The 18,411-nt window shown below is 40.1% G+C and overlaps 1 protein-coding gene and 1 pseudogene across 3 annotated transcripts in view; one reads left to right on the top strand and one right to left on the bottom strand.

Moving 5' to 3' along the window:
* Positions 1-18,411, bottom strand: part of CDC20B (cell division cycle 20B) — a 45,253-nt gene that overhangs the window by 13,836 nt on the left and 13,006 nt on the right. For all 3 annotated transcript variants that reach the window (XM_044224766.1, XM_044224775.1, XM_044224781.1), the window contains exons 3-6: positions 11,319-11,547; positions 10,210-10,337; positions 5,947-6,040; positions 3,684-3,800 (exon numbers count right to left, since the gene is read on the bottom strand). In XM_044224766.1, coding sequence (XP_044080701.1) covers positions 3,684-3,800; positions 5,947-6,040; positions 10,210-10,337; positions 11,319-11,547 — 568 coding nt within the window. The remainder of the gene's footprint in view (positions 1-3,683; positions 3,801-5,946; positions 6,041-10,209; positions 10,338-11,318; positions 11,548-18,411) is intronic.
* LOC122896516 lies at positions 14,622-16,361 on the top strand (annotated as a pseudogene).

Below are 18,411 nucleotides of genomic sequence, written 5' to 3'. Positions count from 1 at the left end.
GACAGAGCCTCCCAGGCACCCCCATACCACACCTTCTTTATCCATTCAACTATCAATGGACACTTGGGCTGCTTCCATAATTTGGTTATTGTAAATAATACTGCAATAAACATAGGGGGAAAACACCTAACCCTTACAGAGACATCCTTGAAGGTACAGTATCCATATGAAAGATGCCACCATCATTTCAAACCAAAAATACCACCCAACTACAGTCTATCTAGAAGTGATCACTAGCTTATAAGTGATACCTGGAAACTCCTAGCTGTACTCTCCAGTTTCTACTATTAGAACTCTTTGCCAAAAAAAACCATATTTGTAAGACCACATATTAAAATGTATCCTATCTTGTTTCTTTTTTGAATTGAGATATAGTTGACATATAACCCTTTCTTATTTCTTATAAGACAAAAATTCTTCTCCTCATTGATACATATCAATACAAAACTATGAGGCACAGCAGCTCCACTACAGTGGCCTAAGCCACCCATGACTCACCTCTCCCACTGATGACAACTATAAACTCTGAACAAAATATTAAAAAAAAAGAAAAAAAAAAAACCTCCCTCAGAACTGGAAAATTAGCAAATGCATTTAACTAAGTAAGGGAGTCAAAACCAGAAGAAGCAACCTGCCCAGGGGTGAGTTTCTCACTTTTTTTCTCACATGGTTTTGCCAGAGGGTGGGCCCCAGTCACAGAACAGCACCAACAACTAAAGCTCTGGTAGAAAGCTCACCATCTTTCTGGTGAGAGGGCCAAGAAAAGGAGCCTGAGGTGGCCAAAATGTGTGGAGAAAGTCCTGGAGGGGAGAGAGCCACAGAAAGAGAGCCACACAACTCTAGTTGTGAATGTAGGAACCCATGCACATCTCAGCAGAACCCTGAAATCATGTTTTTTAGGGAAAACTCAGATCAGCTTAGCAAAGGCTTTGAGAACCGAACTGAGTGAAGCATCTATTTAGGACTCAGCCTAGACTCCCTACATATGAGGGAAAGACCCAAACCAGCATAGTAAAGGCAGAAGAAACTGATCTGAGACTCAAAACACCACCCACAAAAGGCAAGACAAAACTTAAGGTATAATGTAACTAAGACAGGGGTATCTGGGTGGTTCAGTTGATAAAATATCTGTCTTCAGCTCAGGTCATGATCTCAGGGCCCTGGGATCTAGCCCCACATCAGGCTCCCTGCTCAGTGGGGAGCCTGCTTCTCCCTCTTCCTCTGTCCCTCCCCCTGCTTGTAAGCACACTCTCTCTCCCTCTCTCTGTCAAATAAATAAATAAAATCTTTTTTTTTAAATAAAAAATAAATTTAAATTAAAAGTAAGACAAAAATGGCAACATTCTCTGCAGGAGCCTGAGTTAATATCACATAAAATCCACAATGTTTAGGACACGATTCAAGATTACTGGACACAAGGAAAACATAATTAATAGATGAAAACCCTAAGATGAATTAAGTATAGGAATTATCAGACAAAGGTGCTAAAGCAGTTCTAATAGAATATGCACACAGAATAGAAAAGAATACTCTTCATGAGGTAAAGAAAAAACATACCTCAATGAAAAGAGAAAATACCAGCAGAGGAATAAAAAAATAGAAACTGTTCTATATACAAAGATAATAGAAACTATAAAAATAAAACTGAAATAGAAGCCATACAGGGTGCCTGGTTGGCTCAGTGGGTTAGGGCCTCTGACTTCAGCTCGGGTCATGATCCCAGAGTCCTGGGATTGGGCCCTGCATTGGGCCTTCTTCCCCGCCCCCGCCCCTGCCTGCCTCTCTGCCTACTAATGATCTCTGTCTGTCAAATAAATAAATAAATAATCTTAAAAAAAAAAAAAAAAGGAAGAAGAAGAAGAAGAAACCATATAAACAGTAAAGTGGAGGGGCACCTGAGTGGCTCAGTGGGTTAAGCCTCTGCCTTCGGCTCGGGTCATGATCACAGGATCCTGGGATTGAGCCCCACATCGGGCTCTCTGCTGGGCAGGGAGCCTGCTTGCTTCCCCCTCTCTCCCTGCCTGCCTCTCTACCTACTTGTGATCTCTGTCTGTTAAATAAATAAATAAAATCTTAAAAAAAAAAAAACCAGTAAAGTGGAAATTTTGAAACTGAAAATTACAATATCTGAAAAATCTTCTGGATGGACTTGGTTGCAGAATGGAAATGACAGAGGAGTCACTGAATTTGAATATCAATCAACAGAAATTATCTTATCTGAAGAACATGTAGAAAAAAATTGAAAAAGAAATGAGCAAACTTCAGGGACCTTTGGAATAATATCCAAAGATCTCATATGTGTAATTAGATTCAGGTCTTGAAGCAAAAGAATAAGTCTTCAAATTACCTTAGAACTCTCACCAGAAACTATGGAGGCCAGAAATCCTTATAATATCTTTAAAATGCTGACAGAAAAAATCTAGCGACCCAGAATTCTACATGCACCAAAAATACCATAAAACAGAATATAAAAAGTGTACCAGAAGTCTTTGCCAACTGACCTGATCTGAAAGATGCTAACAGAAGCTTTCAGGCTGAAGAAAATTATATGAGAGGGAAATCTGGATCATCAGGAATGAAAGAGAAGCATGGAATTGCTATATATTTGGGTAAATATGAAGACAGTTTTTCCTCTTTCATTTAAAATACATAAATGTATGGCTTCTTGGAGTAAAATTTATAACAATGGTAGAGTTTTCAATGTACGTAGATGTAAAATATATGACAACTGCCATAACCTAAAAAAAGTTAAGGGGGTTAAGGGGACCTGGATGACTACAAAATTTCCATCTACCTACCTATTTGCCAGTCCCCCACTGTATTCTCTCCATTGCCATTATCATTAATTACCAACATCTTGCCCTTGTTCACATTGTTAACATTGCTAAAAATGCTCTATCTTCTCTCCCCCATCCCTCCAAAACCTACCCATTTTTCAAGACCCAGCTCAAAGCTCAGTATCTCCACAAAGTCTTTTCAGACAAAGATGCAAAGATCACTGAACTACTTATAATCATTATAGCTCCTTTTATTCCACAATTCATTACTTCTATTCTATACTAACATGTTGGTAGAAGTTCCATTGAGTTAGTCCTGTCTTCCCAGGGCACCTGGGTGGCTCAGTTGGTTGAGTGTCTGCCTTCAGTTTGGGTCATGATCTCAGGGTCCCAGGATCCAGCCCCACACCAGGTTTCCTGCCCTGAAGGGAGTCTGCTTCTCCTCCCTCTCCCTCTGGTCCTCCTCCTGCTCATGTTGTCTCTCTCACTCACTCTCTCTCTCAAATAATTAAAATATTAAAAAAAAAAAAAAGTCCTGTCCTCCCAACTAGATTATAAATTAGGCACATAACAAGAAGACCCAATGTGGTTGTTTGACTGATTAGATTTATCCATGTTTAAAATATATGTCTAAGAATAGGCTCCCATTCTCACAGTTCATTATAATATAGTTAAAAAAAAAGTATATTTCTCATATCCCACTAACACCAAAAATACCCATTCCACACATGAAATCTGCACAAGGAAAAGCCAAATTACATTAACTCTATTTGGGTAGTACAGCTTTGGGACGTGAGGCACAAGGGTCACTGGATTCTTCCAGAAGCAAATTTCAAGTTTATGCCACAGTACAGGATACATTTTGTCACTCCAACTTTTCAATTCATGGTCTAAACAATAACTTACAATAGTCATTTCGAAGACCAGTAAGATGAATCTTCACTTCTGGTTGGAGTATGGAATAGTCTAGATTCTTGAATCTTTTAAGATGGAAGGATTCATCTCTGACTCCATCTCTGCAGCCTATAAAGAACAAACAGTTCCATGTATCTTTATGATCCCGTAAGCATAGTATCCATGCAGGTATTAAGACATAACAAAGTGAAAAAGAAAGTGTCATCATAATAAAACTGAATTACAAGTTGCAGGAGAAGGGAAGGGAAAAAAATTCTTCAGTATTAATTTAAACAGAAATTTCAAAAATAATTCATGGCAATTTTTAATAAAAAACACATGAGTGCCAGACCTAAGTGTAACATAACTTGTGGGAAGCACACAGAAACACTGTAGTATCCTGAATATTTATTTATTCCGTCACTTGAGATCTTAAAATCACAGTCATTTTTGCGTATCCATTTGTCTAGCACATCAACAATTAGCTGAGAGACATAAGCCTTACTCTGAGTCTTTGTCAGGAAATATCTATTGATTCATTTATTTTGACTCTTTGTCTCACTGTTTTTGAACCAGAGCACACAGGTACTTCTGGCTAGTTTTTACACATAATGATCTGAGGTCAGGGTCCTATCTTGGGTTCAGTTTTAGTTCTCATCAAAAGACCCACCTAAGTCTAAACCACAGGCCACCATCGTTTCATCTGTCCCACCACTTGGCTTGTGATCAAACTGAGAGCGACACAAATTGATAAACACTGAGCCCACCCAGGTAATCTGTGGTCTTTACAACCACATGCCTTCTGATAAAAGGCCTAACAGCTTCACAACGCTATACCAAGAAGTAGATCATGACTGCCTTGGTGTTAGCCGCAAAGACCTGCATTTGTGTGCAAAACTTAAAGTTTACTAGAAACGCTCAAGCACCTCCAATAAAGGTTTTTAAAAAAATAAGTACAAACTTCCAGTTACAAACTAAGTAATGGATATGTAATGTAAAACATAGCAATTATAGTTAGTAATACTGGATTGCATATTTGAAAATTAATAAGAGTAGATCGTAAAACTTCTCATCACAAGAAAAAAAATTCTGTAACAATGAATGGTGATGAATGTTAAGTGGACTTACTGTGGTGATCATTTTGCAATATATACAAATATCAGATCATTGTTTTACTCCTGAAGCTGACGCTGATGGGCTTCGAACAGCATGAGTTTGAACCACATGGGTTCACTTACATGCGGATTTTTTTTTAAGATTTTATTTATTTATTTGACAGAGATCACAAGTAGGCAGAGAGGCAGGCAGAGAGAGAGGAGGAAGCAGGCTCCCTGCTTAGCGGAGAACCCGATGCGGGACTCGATCCCAGGACCCTGGGATCATGTCCTGAGCCGAAGGCAGAGGCTTAACCCACTGAGCCACGCAGGCGCCCACATGTGGATTTTTTAAATAAATACCCCACAGCACTGTAAATGTATCTTCTCTTCCTTGTAATTTGCCTAATAACATTTTTTTCTAGTTTAGCTTGTTTTAAGAATATAGTATATAATACATATGATATACAAAATATATGTTAATCGACTGTTTATCTTATTGTTAAGACCTCCAGTCAACAGTAGGCTATGAGCAGTTAAGTTTTGGAGGAGTCAAAGTTAGATACAGATTTTCACCCATGTGAGGGGTTACCTTTTGGAAATGTGATCTAAGTAGACTGAAGGAGGTGAATGAAACAGGACAGCCAAGTTCTTACCCACTATGCTAGAAAGTTACGATAAAGTCTAAAATATCAAGAAAGAGCAGTTTACAAAGACTGCTTAGCAAATAGATGCAGGGCGCCTGGGTGGCTCAGGTGGTCAAGCAACTGCCTTCAGCTCAGGTCATGATCCTTGTGTCCCGGAATCGAGTCCCGCGTCCAGCTCCCTGCTCAGCAGGAAGTCTGTTTCTCCCTCTGGCTCTCCCCCTCTCGTGCTTGCTCTCTCTCTTTCTCTCTCTCAAATAAATAAATAAAATCTTTAAAAAGAAAATGGATGTAAATAGTAGTGGGAAGAGCTGGAAGAGCTAAAGGTCATTGTCTCTAGGAAATGAGACTTGGGGATGGGACAGGCAAGGCAGAGAATTAGGAGAATTATTGAAATTTTATAATAATATTGATTAGTCTAATAAATATAACATATTCTAATAAAATACTCTAAGGTAAGGAAGCAATGATGGAGGCAGGGAGAGAGAAGGGTAGGAGGTAGGTAAGAAGAACAAACAGAAAATCTTTGGCCCATACCTTTCCAGGCACACTGGGATTGTTCACAGAGCTGCATTTGCCCACTTACCCACCGAGCCACCTTCTGGGTCGAAAATAGCTGGTTTAGGCATTTCTGAAAGCAAGCAAAGAAATACTTCTCTAGAAATGTGCATATACATCTCACATGTTATGCATGATCGAGTGTTAAAACTGATAATTTGCTAGGAAGTTCGAGGTTTCCACATTAGCACACCCAAGGCTACGACGGCTGTTATTTACTACCTAACCACTGTGTAGTGAACACAGTGCTGAGCATTCGCGTGTATCGTTTCTAATCTCCCTGGCAACTCCACACGCAAGTATTCCTCAGCTAGAATAAAATCTTCTTTCAGTCTTCTAACGGAAAATTCCTTTTAGCCCACAAACCAGCTAAAGGCCAGTGATAGCATCAAAGCCTGCAAGAACTGAAATGTTATGATAGTTCTAGTACAGGGTGAAATTGAAAGACCTCCCCAAGACAACAAAATTAAACATTAGTAAGGCTAATTTTTAAGGAAGGTTTCTTTCAAGGGGGCCTCTCAGCATTCAACCTAGAGGTGTTCTTCCTTCCACTCTGTTACTTAGATTTTCTCTGGGACTTAATTTTCTTCATCTGTAGTATGTCAGGATTGAACTCATCATCTTAAAGGTCCTTTTCCATTAACACCTTTTCCTATTAGAACATCAAATCACAGAGATCTTAAGTAACTTGTCTCAGTTTCCATGAATAAAAATATCTGATTGCTGTCTCTTTGGGCCAGTATATAAAAAGCATTTCTGACATTCTTACACCCAACTTCAATCAAAAACAGATAAGAAAATTAGTAGTGGGTGCCTGGGTGGCTCAGTTGTTAAGCACCTGCCTTCGGCTCAGGTCATGATCCCAGAGTCCTGGGATCGAGGCCCACGTCAGGCTCTCGGCTCCACTGAAGCCTGCTTCTCCTTCTCCTGCCGCCCACCCCACACCTGCTTGTGTTCTCTGTCTGTCTCTCTGTGTCAAATAAATAAATAAAATCTTTTTTAAAAAAAGAAAAGAAAAGAAAATTAGTAGGAAGTTTAAAGAAACATACTTACTGGAATTTTCTGAAAACATTTTAATGAACAGTTAAAGCAGAGACAATTCCTTATTTTCTCCTTCATGATAATTTATCTGATTCTTCATGTAAAACAATCATTGGATCACCATAATTTTTACATAAGTCTCTCTTACTGGCATTGTTTTGAGATTTTGGTTTTCTTCCCAGATATTACATCATTGCCAGTCAGTGAATAGTGAATTTTTAAGTATTCAAATTAGAACAATCAAGTATAAAGCAGGGTTTCCCATTTTTAGCACCACTGGCACTTGGCAGCAGATAATTAGTTATTGTGGGAGCTGTTCTGTGCATTATAGGACATTTAGCAACATCTCAGACTGTCTACTAGAGGCCTTCCCCTAGGTTGCGATGAATAAAAATATCTTCAGACATTGTCAGAGGAGCCTTGGGGAGCAAATTCATACCCAACTGAGAACGGCTAATATAAAATAACATTCCTAAAATCAGTGTAACTCTTCATAGAGTCCCCTCTTCAGAATCCCATAGCTCACACAAAGTTGACTGAGGCACTGCCCAGCACAGGGCACTTCTGTCCCACGCACCCTAGTGTGCTCTTCCCTCAGTAAGAGCTACTTATTACTTTAAGGAACAGCTTGGCATAGAGCTGACTGTATATAATAACTTTGAGCATCTCCAGAGCTACGCTGACCCTTGTCATAGAAATACCCTCCCTGTGACCTCTGAGGACCACTGGAAGACACACATTTCCTGTCATTGTGAGAGACCTCACGGTGCATCTGCACCACTCCTGATGCCATCTCACTTCTAACTGGTCAGGATAACAAATGCTTGATATGAAGTATTGAAATGGTTTCCATTATCACCTTCCCAACTTCTTCAGTGACACTGGGACTCTAATGAAGTTGTGAGGGCAAAGCAGTAAAAACTGCAGTCTGCAAGACATAGAGTGTGGAAAAGCTGCGGTGCTAATAACCTGGCCTGGGCGTAAGGTCAACCTGCGCCAATGATATAGAACTTCCTGGCCATCTGCACCTTCAAACCCTTAACCAACAAGAAAGCACTCGGCAAAGGACCCGCCCTAAGATGTTTGTTTTCAATTGGCTTATTCACAGTATTTTTCCTCTAGCAAGATATACATGCCAAACACCGGAAGCACATACTAAATGAGTAACTTTGCCCAAAATGAGAATTTATGACTTTCCTAGTTTAAAGTTCTAAATGAAACCGTGATTCCTTCAGAAGGTCTTCACTGGGTTTGATAAATGGGAAAACATGCTAGTGATATTTAATGTATCAAAGATTTAGATCAGACTCCTCTAAGATCTTAAAACCATAGTAAATAAGATACTTAAAGGAACTAAATTAACTTGGATAAAACACAAAAACACAACAATAACAATACCTTAAGGGAAATTTTTAAAAGACCATCTTATAGGGACCCCTGGCTCAGTTGGTTAAGTGTCTGACTCTTGATTTCAGTTCAGATCATGATCTTGGGGTCCTGGGATGGATCCCCACCTAGAGTCCTGCCTCGAGTTCCACAGTCTCTGCGTTTGGTGGGGAGTCTGCTTGGGATTCTAGCTCTCCCTCTACCTCTGCCCCTCATCCCACTAGCACTTTATCTCTCCCTAAAATAAATAAATATAAGTCTTTAAGAAAAAAAAAAAAAAAGGACCATCTTATAGAGAAAGAATTTAGCTTATCTTGAGAGACCCAGGGGTCTGGGGCAGATCAAGTCACTGAATAGTTGGAAATGATTATATAAAAAATTTTTTGGCTGAGGGGGTACATACCATAATATGTATAATTTCATTATATTTTTAATCTTTACATCTTTAGAAAAAATATTTAATTCAAGTATAATTAACATACAGTTTTATAAGAGTTTCAGATGTACAATAGGATGATTTGGCAATTCTATACATTACACAATGCTCAACACTGTGAATTTTCTGGAATTTTCTTTGGATTTTTTGATGGTTTTCTTCACTGTGCAGAAGGTTTTTATTTTGGTATAGTCCCAGTAATTTGATTTTGCTTTTGTTTCCCTTGCCAGAGGAGGGACTATATCTTAAAAAATGTTTCTACAGCTGATGTCAAAGAGATTACTGCCTATGTTTTCTTCTAGGAATTTTATGGTTTCAGAGATCACACTTAATGGGTCTTTAACCCATTTTGTGCTTCTTCTGTGTATGGTGTTCAAAAGTGGTCCAGTTTGCTTTTTCTGCATGTAGCTGTCCAGTTTTCCCAACACCCTTTGTTGAAAGAGTTTTCTTTCTCCCATTGCATATTCTTGCCTCCTCTGTAGTTCCATACAAATTTTAAGATTGTTCTAGCTCTATGAAAAATGCTATTGCTCTTTTGATAGGGGTTGCATTAAATCTGGAAATTGCTTTGGGTAGTACAGACATTTGACAAGATTTTTTCTTTCAATCCATCAGCATGGAATATCTTTTTATTTGTTTGTGTTTAAATTCTTTCATCAGTGCTTTATACTTTTCAAAGTACAGGCCTTTTACCTCCTTGGTTAAGTTTATTCCTAGGTATCTTACTGTTTGGGGTACAACTATAAATGGGATTGTTTAATTTCTCTTTCTCATATATATAATGCAACAGATACCTGTATACTTATTTTGTATACTGCTTCTTTACTTAATTCATTTCTTATCAGTTCTGTAGTCTTTTTTTAATCTTCTTTTGTTTAAATGAACATATAGTGTATTATTTGCCCCAGGGGTACAGGTCTGTGAATCATTGGGCTTACACATTTCATAGCATTCACCATAGCACATACACCCCTGCCCAGTGTACATACCCTAACCACCCTATCCCTACCCCCCATCCCTCAGCAACCCTCAGTTTGTTTCATAAGTTTGTCTCCCTCCTGATCCCATCTTGTTCTGGTAGTCTTTTGATGGAGTCTTTAGGGTTTTCTTTATAGTATCATGTCATCTGAATCTTCACCTTTTTTATGTTTCATTTCCATTTTTTTGATTGATACTAACTATATTTGTATATTTGTTGGGTATTAATTTCTTTTTAACAAAGTGCCGCTATTCATGTCCATAACTCATTTTTCCTGTCAAGAACCCATCATTTTCTTCCTGATTTGTAAGAGTAGCTGAGCCAGTTCTTTCCTCACATTTGGGACCCATTTGTCTGAGCTTCTCAGGATATGAGATGTCAGTTTTCTCCCTTTACCTACCCGGCCTTTTGAGGCAACGGTTTCATTCCAGTCTCTGTCCGTAGCATGAGCTTCCTTGCAAAAATGGAAAGAGTTACTTGTTTCGAAAGTCCCTTTGATGGGTGTCTGGAGTGGTTCTTGGTAGGATCCTGCAAGAAAGACATTTAGCTTTTAATTTGTTTTTCAAAAAAGATAATCACTCAGGTTGGTGATCAATCCATTATGTCTTTCACAATAGAAAGTGAAGCCACAGCCCCTCATCTCTCCAAAATCCTGGCAGAGGTGGGAAAAGAAAAAGGGTCAGCACAGGGCCTTATCCAGAATGCCAAGGTCATAAGTGAGCACTGCCTCAGCGGCCTCTGTAGGAAATGCCAAGATAAAGACCTGACTCCCACCACAGCCGCAGCAGAAATGCTTTGTCTCTGCTCGGAAAGAACATATTCGCACATTTGAAGAATAGATACAAACAGTTCCCTAGTTTAAGATGATGGAGCAAAGGTGTCTGGTTTGCCCAGGCTAAGCTCCTCCTGCCAGGAAATCACTGTCGGGTGCTTACTTCCCTAATCATTGACATCTACTCTACGATCATGAACAAATCACTTTGCCTACCCCCCCCCTTTTATAGAAAGATGCTGTAAGTATAATTTGAGATGACGTCAGTGAGCTATTTTCTAAATTAAAGTAATAACAGTCAATGTTATTTGTATCATTATTATTCATACTGTTTCTCTTCTCAAGATTGAGAAAGCCCTTTACCAGACTTTTAACTGTACAGAAAACCCTGTCCTGTCACCCTCTAAAACTAAGTTTCTTTTATGTCCATTCATACCACTTGTTCTGCAGAGGGTCCAAGGGACCACTGAAAAATCTTATATACATAATTATAATCTTTAAAAAAGAAATCATATACCAGTACAAATCTCAGAAATCATCTAAAACACTACATACTGTCTTTTGGTTTTGTTTCATTTCCCACTCTTCTCCCCCACCACCTTGAAAATTTCTTATTCAAAGGAAGAAAAGGAAAGCACTTGATGAATGCAATAGATAGTTCTACAAGACAGAGTCTCTCAGGAATATCTATTTCATTAACATTTTTTAAATAGTCTCTGAAATTTCTATTACCTCACCTAGAATCAAAGTCTCTTTCTCAGGTGTTATCTTGAGCACGGATCCAGAATCTTCCGGGAGGTAAGTGGTTGAAAGCTCTTCCCCAAAGGAGCAGGCTGCCAGATCCCTGGTTTGGCTTTGCCGCCATCTAGTGGTAATTGGGCTACTGGCAATGGGACCCTCCACTGACAGCCTCTTCACAAAGTTGCTCTTGAAGCTAGAATATGTGGGCTTAACTTCATCAAACACCTATTTAACAAAAAAAAAAAAGGCTGTAATTTATAGGCGCCTCAATGATGCAAAAGAAGGTATTCCTAAAAGGAGAATTATAAACAACTCATCTAGTACAAAACAAACTATAAGATTTTAATTTTGTGATCTGAGAGAACATTATTTTATATTTATAAATATATATGTGTGTGTGCATGTGTATACTTAGAGCCTCTGTTTAAGGGTCTCAAGACATAAAAGCAGCTTAGGAAATAATTATGTTTACAGTTATTACAATTACATATCAATATAAAATATGAAGTTAAAATAACCCTATATATTGAACTGACAACATTTTTATATAAAATCACAAAATTGCAAATCTGGAAATAAACAGCAATTTTCTAGTTCAAACTTTTCATTTCACAGATGAGAGAACTGAGGCCTAATTTGCTCAACATTCATCTCATTCCCACCAAGAAACCCCAGGAGTTTGGTATTTCCAGATCCTATAATGGTGAAACACACCATGTTATCTACATGAAATTCAAATGCAAATGACAAACTGGAAGTATATTTTTATTTTTTTATTTAATTTTTAAAATATTTTATTTACTTATTTGGCAAGAAGAGAGATCAAGAGCACAAGCAGAGGGAGAAGCATGTTTCCTGCTGAGCAAGGAGCCCAATGCAGGACTGGATCCCAGTAGCCTGAGATCATGACCTGAGCCCAAGGCAGACCGCTAACCTACTGAGCCACCCAGAACCCCTCATTGTCTGGGATTAGGTTAAACCTTAACCAACTAAGCCACCCAGGCACTGCAGAAGTATATTCTTAATAAAATGTCAGGCATGTTAGATTTGTGTAATGTCCTATTGTGTAACGGACTATTTGTGTAAAGGACTATTTGTGTAAAGGACTCTTAGAGAAAGTTAGACAAATTTGCAAGCCAAATAGAAAAAAATAGGGCATATGGGGCTCCTGGGTGGCTCAGTGGGTTAAAGCCTCTGCCTTCGGCTCAGGTCATGATCCCAGGGTCCTGGGATCGAGCCCCGCATCCGGCTCTCTGCTCAGCAGGGAGCCTGCTTCCTCCTCTCTCTCTGCCTGCCTCTCTGCCTACTTGCGATCTCTGTCAAATAAATAAATAAAATCTTTTTAAAAAAAAAAGAAAAAAGAAAAAAATAGGGCATAGGACCTAAAAAGACAATTCACAAAAGAATATAAATGCCCCCAAAATATTCAACCTCACTAGTAATCAAAGAAATGCTAATTTAAAACAATAACAAGATGCTAGCAATGATTTTTTTTTTTTTAATAACAAGCCCCAAGGGTGAAGGTTCCAGAAACAAACACTGGTATACATTGCTGGTGGAGCATAAATTAGTATTTGGAAAAGACAATTTGGCAACATGTGTCAAAAGCCTTCAAATATGTGTATAATCTCTACTAACCCAGCAACATCATCACTAAAAATGTAAGGAAGAAATTTTTAAAATGAGCAAATATCAGTAAAACCAAAATCTATTGAGTGCTTGCTACAATATGAACCCATATGTTAAAGGTCTAAACACATTCCTATTTAATCTTCAGAAACACCTGTGAAGCAGGTCTGTTATTTATTCCTCTTCTACCAATGAAGAAACTGAGGTTTAGAGGTTAAGTGAATTGCTTAAGCCCACACAGTGAGTCAGTGGAGATGCTATACCCTAATCTCCGCTGTCTGACTCCACGGTCCACCCTTCCAGCAGGGAACAGGCGGTGGTTACTTCAGTGTGTATGGTTAGAGGGCAAAACAATGGGAAGGACGCAGTGTTTACCAGTGGAGAACTGACAAGATAGGCATCCTTAAAAGAGACTATTCTGTAACCATTAGAAATTAGAAAATATAGGGGGGCCTGGATGGCTCAGTCGTTAAGCATCTGCCTTTGACTCAGGTCATGATCCCAGGGTGCTGGGATTGAGCCTTGCATCGGGCTCCATGCTCAACAGGAAGCCTGCTTCTCCCTTTCCCTCTCCCCCTACATATTGTGTTCCCTCTCTCACTGTGTCTCTTTCAGTCAAATAAATAAAATCTTTAAAAAAAAAAAAAGAATTAAATGTCTGTACTCTTCATTTTGGCTCAGGTCATGATCTCAGGGTTGTGAGGTCGAATTCCATGTCAGGCTCCATGACTCTCTTTCTCCCTCTCCTTCTGCCCCTCCCTAACCCTCTCTCTCTTTCTCTTTCTAAAATTAAAAAAAAAAAAAAAAAATCTTCCCTTCTAAAAATATATATATGAGGGGCACCTGGGTGGCTCAGTGGATTAAGCCGCTGCCTTCGGCTCAGGTCATGATCTCAGGGTCCTGGGATCAAGTCCCACATCGGGCTCTCTGCTTGGCGGGGAGCCTGCTTCCCTTCCTCTGTCTCTCTCTGCCTGCTTCTCTGTCTACTTGTGATCTCTCTCTGTCAAATAAATAAATAAATAAATAAATCTTTAAAAATATATATATGAGTAAAATAAATGAATCAATTTGAACCAAAATGCTAAGTAACTAACAAACAGTACACATGGCAAAAACACAGAGGTGGTATGCAAATGACTCTAGGTTAGGGAATCGCTGCATTTTTTTATTGTGATATTGTGTTTTTAAACTTTTATTCCAGGATCTATCTCTTCCTGAGGAAATGACTGTCATATAGTTCTAAACATCTCGAGTAGATAGTAGGAAAGAAAGAGGAAGAGAAGAAAAATAAGACAAAGCACGATAAAGGGGGAAAGGATGAATGACTCAGTACTCTAAGCACATCAGTTTGGCTTGTTTACCTTTTATTTTTATTTATTTTTTGGAAGGAGGGGCCGAGGAAGAGGGAGAGAGAATCTCAAGCAGGCTCCACACCCAAGACAGAGCCCACGCAGGGCTCCATCTCACCACCATGAGATCATCACACCTGAGCCAAAATCAGGAATCAGAGATTTAACTGACTGAGTCACTCAGGCACCCCATAATGTCCATCACCTTATTTTTGAACCTCCAGTGTCTACTCATACCGGTGGGCAAAACTTTTGAGATCATTTTCGGATACATTTTATTTAGTTCCCCACTGCCCCTGGGGGCTCCCGAGTATCCTGAGTATGGATCCCTTCCCTTCTGTTACGTTGACCATCTTGAGTATGGATCCCTTCCCTTCTGTTACGTTGACCAAAGCGGCCTTCCTTAAGGCACCCTCACCTCTCATCTTCTCTGCAGACTCTGTGGCCCCTTCCAGATCGCTTCAATTACACTTGGCCAAGTTGCTCTGCTGTTATTCTCCAGCCTGTCTCCTCAGTGATTTCTTGTAAAATTAAATGTCTCCTAATGAATCAAACCCCTTCACCAGAGTATGACAGGAATCTTACCTACCATGTTTTCTTCTAAGGAAATATATCGTGTCTATTACAAATAGACACTTGAATGAAGTTGAAGTAATTTGGGTTGTAAAGTTAAAATTCCTAAACTCTCTTCTTGCTTGTTCTATTTACTTGCTCTGTGATTTGGGGGCTTGTTACTAATTTCTTCCTATATGAAAGCATTATTGCAGTCTACCTGTAGAGAGCTTTGTACTACACACGGTTCCTTTTAATATGTGTATATATGTGTGTGCGCATATATCTATACATAGAATTTATAAATAAATTGTGCACAGTATAAAGCTCTCTACAAACAAGAGTCTTTTATTTGGCAGTTGGTGATTTGCTGCCTTAGTGTTGTTCCCCCAAGCGTTTCGTGTGTGTTTTCTTGTCTCTGAAACAGATTTCCAACTTGTATGAGGCAGGCTTCATTACTGACACTTTATTTTTATCCCCCACAGTGCCCAAGCTCCTTGATTCACTGAGTCAACTGCCTTATCCCATTCTTGTCCCAAGAGGTTCCCTTGACCTTCACCTCATCATTCTCTTCCCCTCCTTTAGAAAGCCTTCCTTGACCTTCTGAAAAAACGCTGTTGATTTTTCTAGCATACTATCTCCTATGCAGAGAAATTTATAATGTGGGTATATTTATAAGTTGAGAATGGTTTTAGTATAGACAGAACATGGAAACAATGATGACAGATTCCCCCAGAAAACTAAGAAATGATGATATCAAAATATATACAGAGAAAGACTCTGACAAATGAAAAGAAAGACTCTAAAAAATGAAGAAAAAAGAAATGCCTAAGGGCCTAAATCTATCAGTGTTCAGTAATATCTAGGCTGGGAGTTACCCAAGCTGTCCTCCTGAATGTCTGATTAATGGGCCTAAATGGATATTTACAGATCATTCATATACAAAAAACATACAAGGTTTAAAACCACATATATATGCTTTTTTAGATATGTGCATGTATGTATGTATAGATACATACATGTGCACACACATATATGCACACACACACTCAATCTTTCCATCTCCACCACAGTACTCTGAGTTGCGGCTGCCGTCTCCACCCACCTGCAGTGGTGGTCGTGCAAAACTGCTCCAGCTTCCTGATCAAGAGAAACAAGCAGACACACAACACCGAGCCCAATAACCTGAAGGCTTGCAACTCCTTCTGCTACAACCTGCTGATTTACCGCAAGACTGTGAGGCTTAGACCCGGCGCCCCATGGCACGGCTGTAGCGATGGTCATGAAATGGAGATCCAGCCAGTGAAAACCCGCCACCTCCTACGTGCAGACCACCATCAACAAGAATGCCCGGGCCCCCCTCAGCAGCATCAGACACGTGACCTGCAAGAACAGGGACTGCCCGGATCTGCGCATGCCTGCCGATCGCAGAATCCCCACGCTATCCTGTTCAACCTGGACCCGGGGATGCTGAGGAGGAAGCAGGCCGCCCCCTGCAAGGGCCCCTGAACAACTTTACCCCAACCCCAAAGCAATAAGGGTGTAAAACACCTCAAAAAAATCGTATCTAGAATACTTTTAAACCATAAGAGTCATAAACTGTAATCAGTCACAAACTGATTTCAGCCCTGATGAGATTTATTGAAGTTTTCCAAGTAGTTTTCTTATTGGGTGAATCTTCTGGACAAACGAATGTGCGACATCAAACTGGCACAGTTGTTCTATTTCTGGTTACTAACTGACATGTGGGCTTGTACAGAATCTCTTATAAGTTTATACAGCAAAACTTTGACATTCTCAAAGACCAAGCTCTGCAGTTGATGGGAGTTTCTGTACTTACAAAACAATGAACTAGAAATTATCATAACGATTTTATTGAGGTAATACCACCCTATGGGACCCTGCCTGGGGTCTAGTCAGTCAGCATCTTCCCAGAGGTACTGTCCTCTCCCTCAAATCACCCTTATAACGGGAGGGGTTTACATGGTTCAAATTACAGCAGATGTTCTTTTTTTTTTTTTTTAATATTTTATTTATTTATTTGTCAGAGAGAGAGGGAGAGAGAGCGAGCACAGGCAGACAGAGAGGCAGGCAGAGGCAGAGGGAGAAGCAGGCTCTCTGCCGAGCAAGGAGCCCGATGTGGGACTCGATCCCAGGACGCTGAGATCATGACCTGAGCCGAAGGCAGCTGCTTAACCAACTGAGCCACCCAGGCGTCCCTACAGCAGATGTTCTATGAATTAATTTTTTTTTTAAGATTTTATTTGACAGAGAGAGATCACAAGTAGGCAGAGAGGCAGGCAGAGAGAGAGGGAGGAGAAAGCAGGCTCCCCGCTGAGCAGAGAGCCCGATGCGGGGCTCGATCCCAGAACCCCGGGATCATGACCTGAGCCGAAGGCAGAGGCTTTAACCCACGGAGCCACCCAGGCGCCCCTGAATTAATTTTTTTTTTTTTAATTAACTTTGGGAACTCAAGTTCCTGAGCCATTTCCTTGAACAGCCTGAGGAGCAAATCAAATACCCAGTGTAGACATAGTCATGAAACCTGTCTACGATGGAAGACAGGCAGAAACCAAAAAACCTCATTACTCTGAAATAAAAAAAAAAAAAGATCGAGGTCTAAAGTTTCTCAAATTTAAATGCACACTTGAGTCATGAGCTGGTCTTATAAAAATGCAGATTTGGGTTCAGGAACTCTGAGATGGGGCTCGAGCCGCTGTGTATCCAACAGGCATCTGGCAATGGCTCCACACTTGGAGCCCAAGGACCTTGCGCTTGGAGTAGGGAGGTCACAGCATTTAAGTCCAGGTGTCCCATAAAGTTTGACTCCATCAGTAACTCAGCCAGAGAGCACCCAAGGAATGCTATCATAGTTAAGAGGCGATACAACATGTTTTGTGTACATTTTTGTTCTTTACCAGAAATTACATTTACAGGAGAAGACTTTTCTTTTGTGTCCATTCTTATCAGGCTCCGTGAGTGGGAATAACATGGTTTATCAGTCTCTGACAGGTTGTACATGGCTAAGCTGTGGATTCGGCTCATCTACCCCCAAGAGCACACACCACAGACGCAGGGCCTAGAGGCAGAGCTGCCAGCCTCCTGAGCACATCCTCTAAAGCCCAAAGATCTGTGGTGGGAAAGGGCACTCCCATGGTTTTTCAGATCATTCCATGCACTTTTTCCTAGCATTTTTAAAAAAGATTTTATTTATTTGTCAGAAAGACAGAGAGCGTGCACAAGCAGGTAAAGTGGCAGGCAGAGGCAGAGAAGCAGGCTGCCCCCTGTGGGAGAAGCCCTATGCTAGACTCAATCCCAGGACCTTGAGATCATGACCTGAGCCTAAGGCAGCAGCTTAACCCACTGAGCCACCCAGGCATTCCTTTCCTAGCATTTTCAATAAACACACCAAGACCCCAAGAGGCAGGCACATAGTATGAAGCACCTTCATTTGAAAATTCCTGTGTGTCATAGAGAAGAGGCTAAGATGACCCAAGGATGGCAGCCCTCAACCATCCATTCCTACCCCTGAAATTTTCAACAGTAAAGTTAGGCCTCC

The sequence above is a fragment of the Neovison vison genome, chromosome 1 (genome assembly GCF_020171115.1).
Source record: "Neovison vison isolate M4711 chromosome 1, ASM_NN_V1, whole genome shotgun sequence".
NCBI lineage: Eukaryota > Metazoa > Chordata > Mammalia > Carnivora > Mustelidae > Neogale > Neogale vison.
Note: the sequence above shows the minus strand (reverse complement) of the source record. Positions and strands in the feature narration are given on the sequence as shown.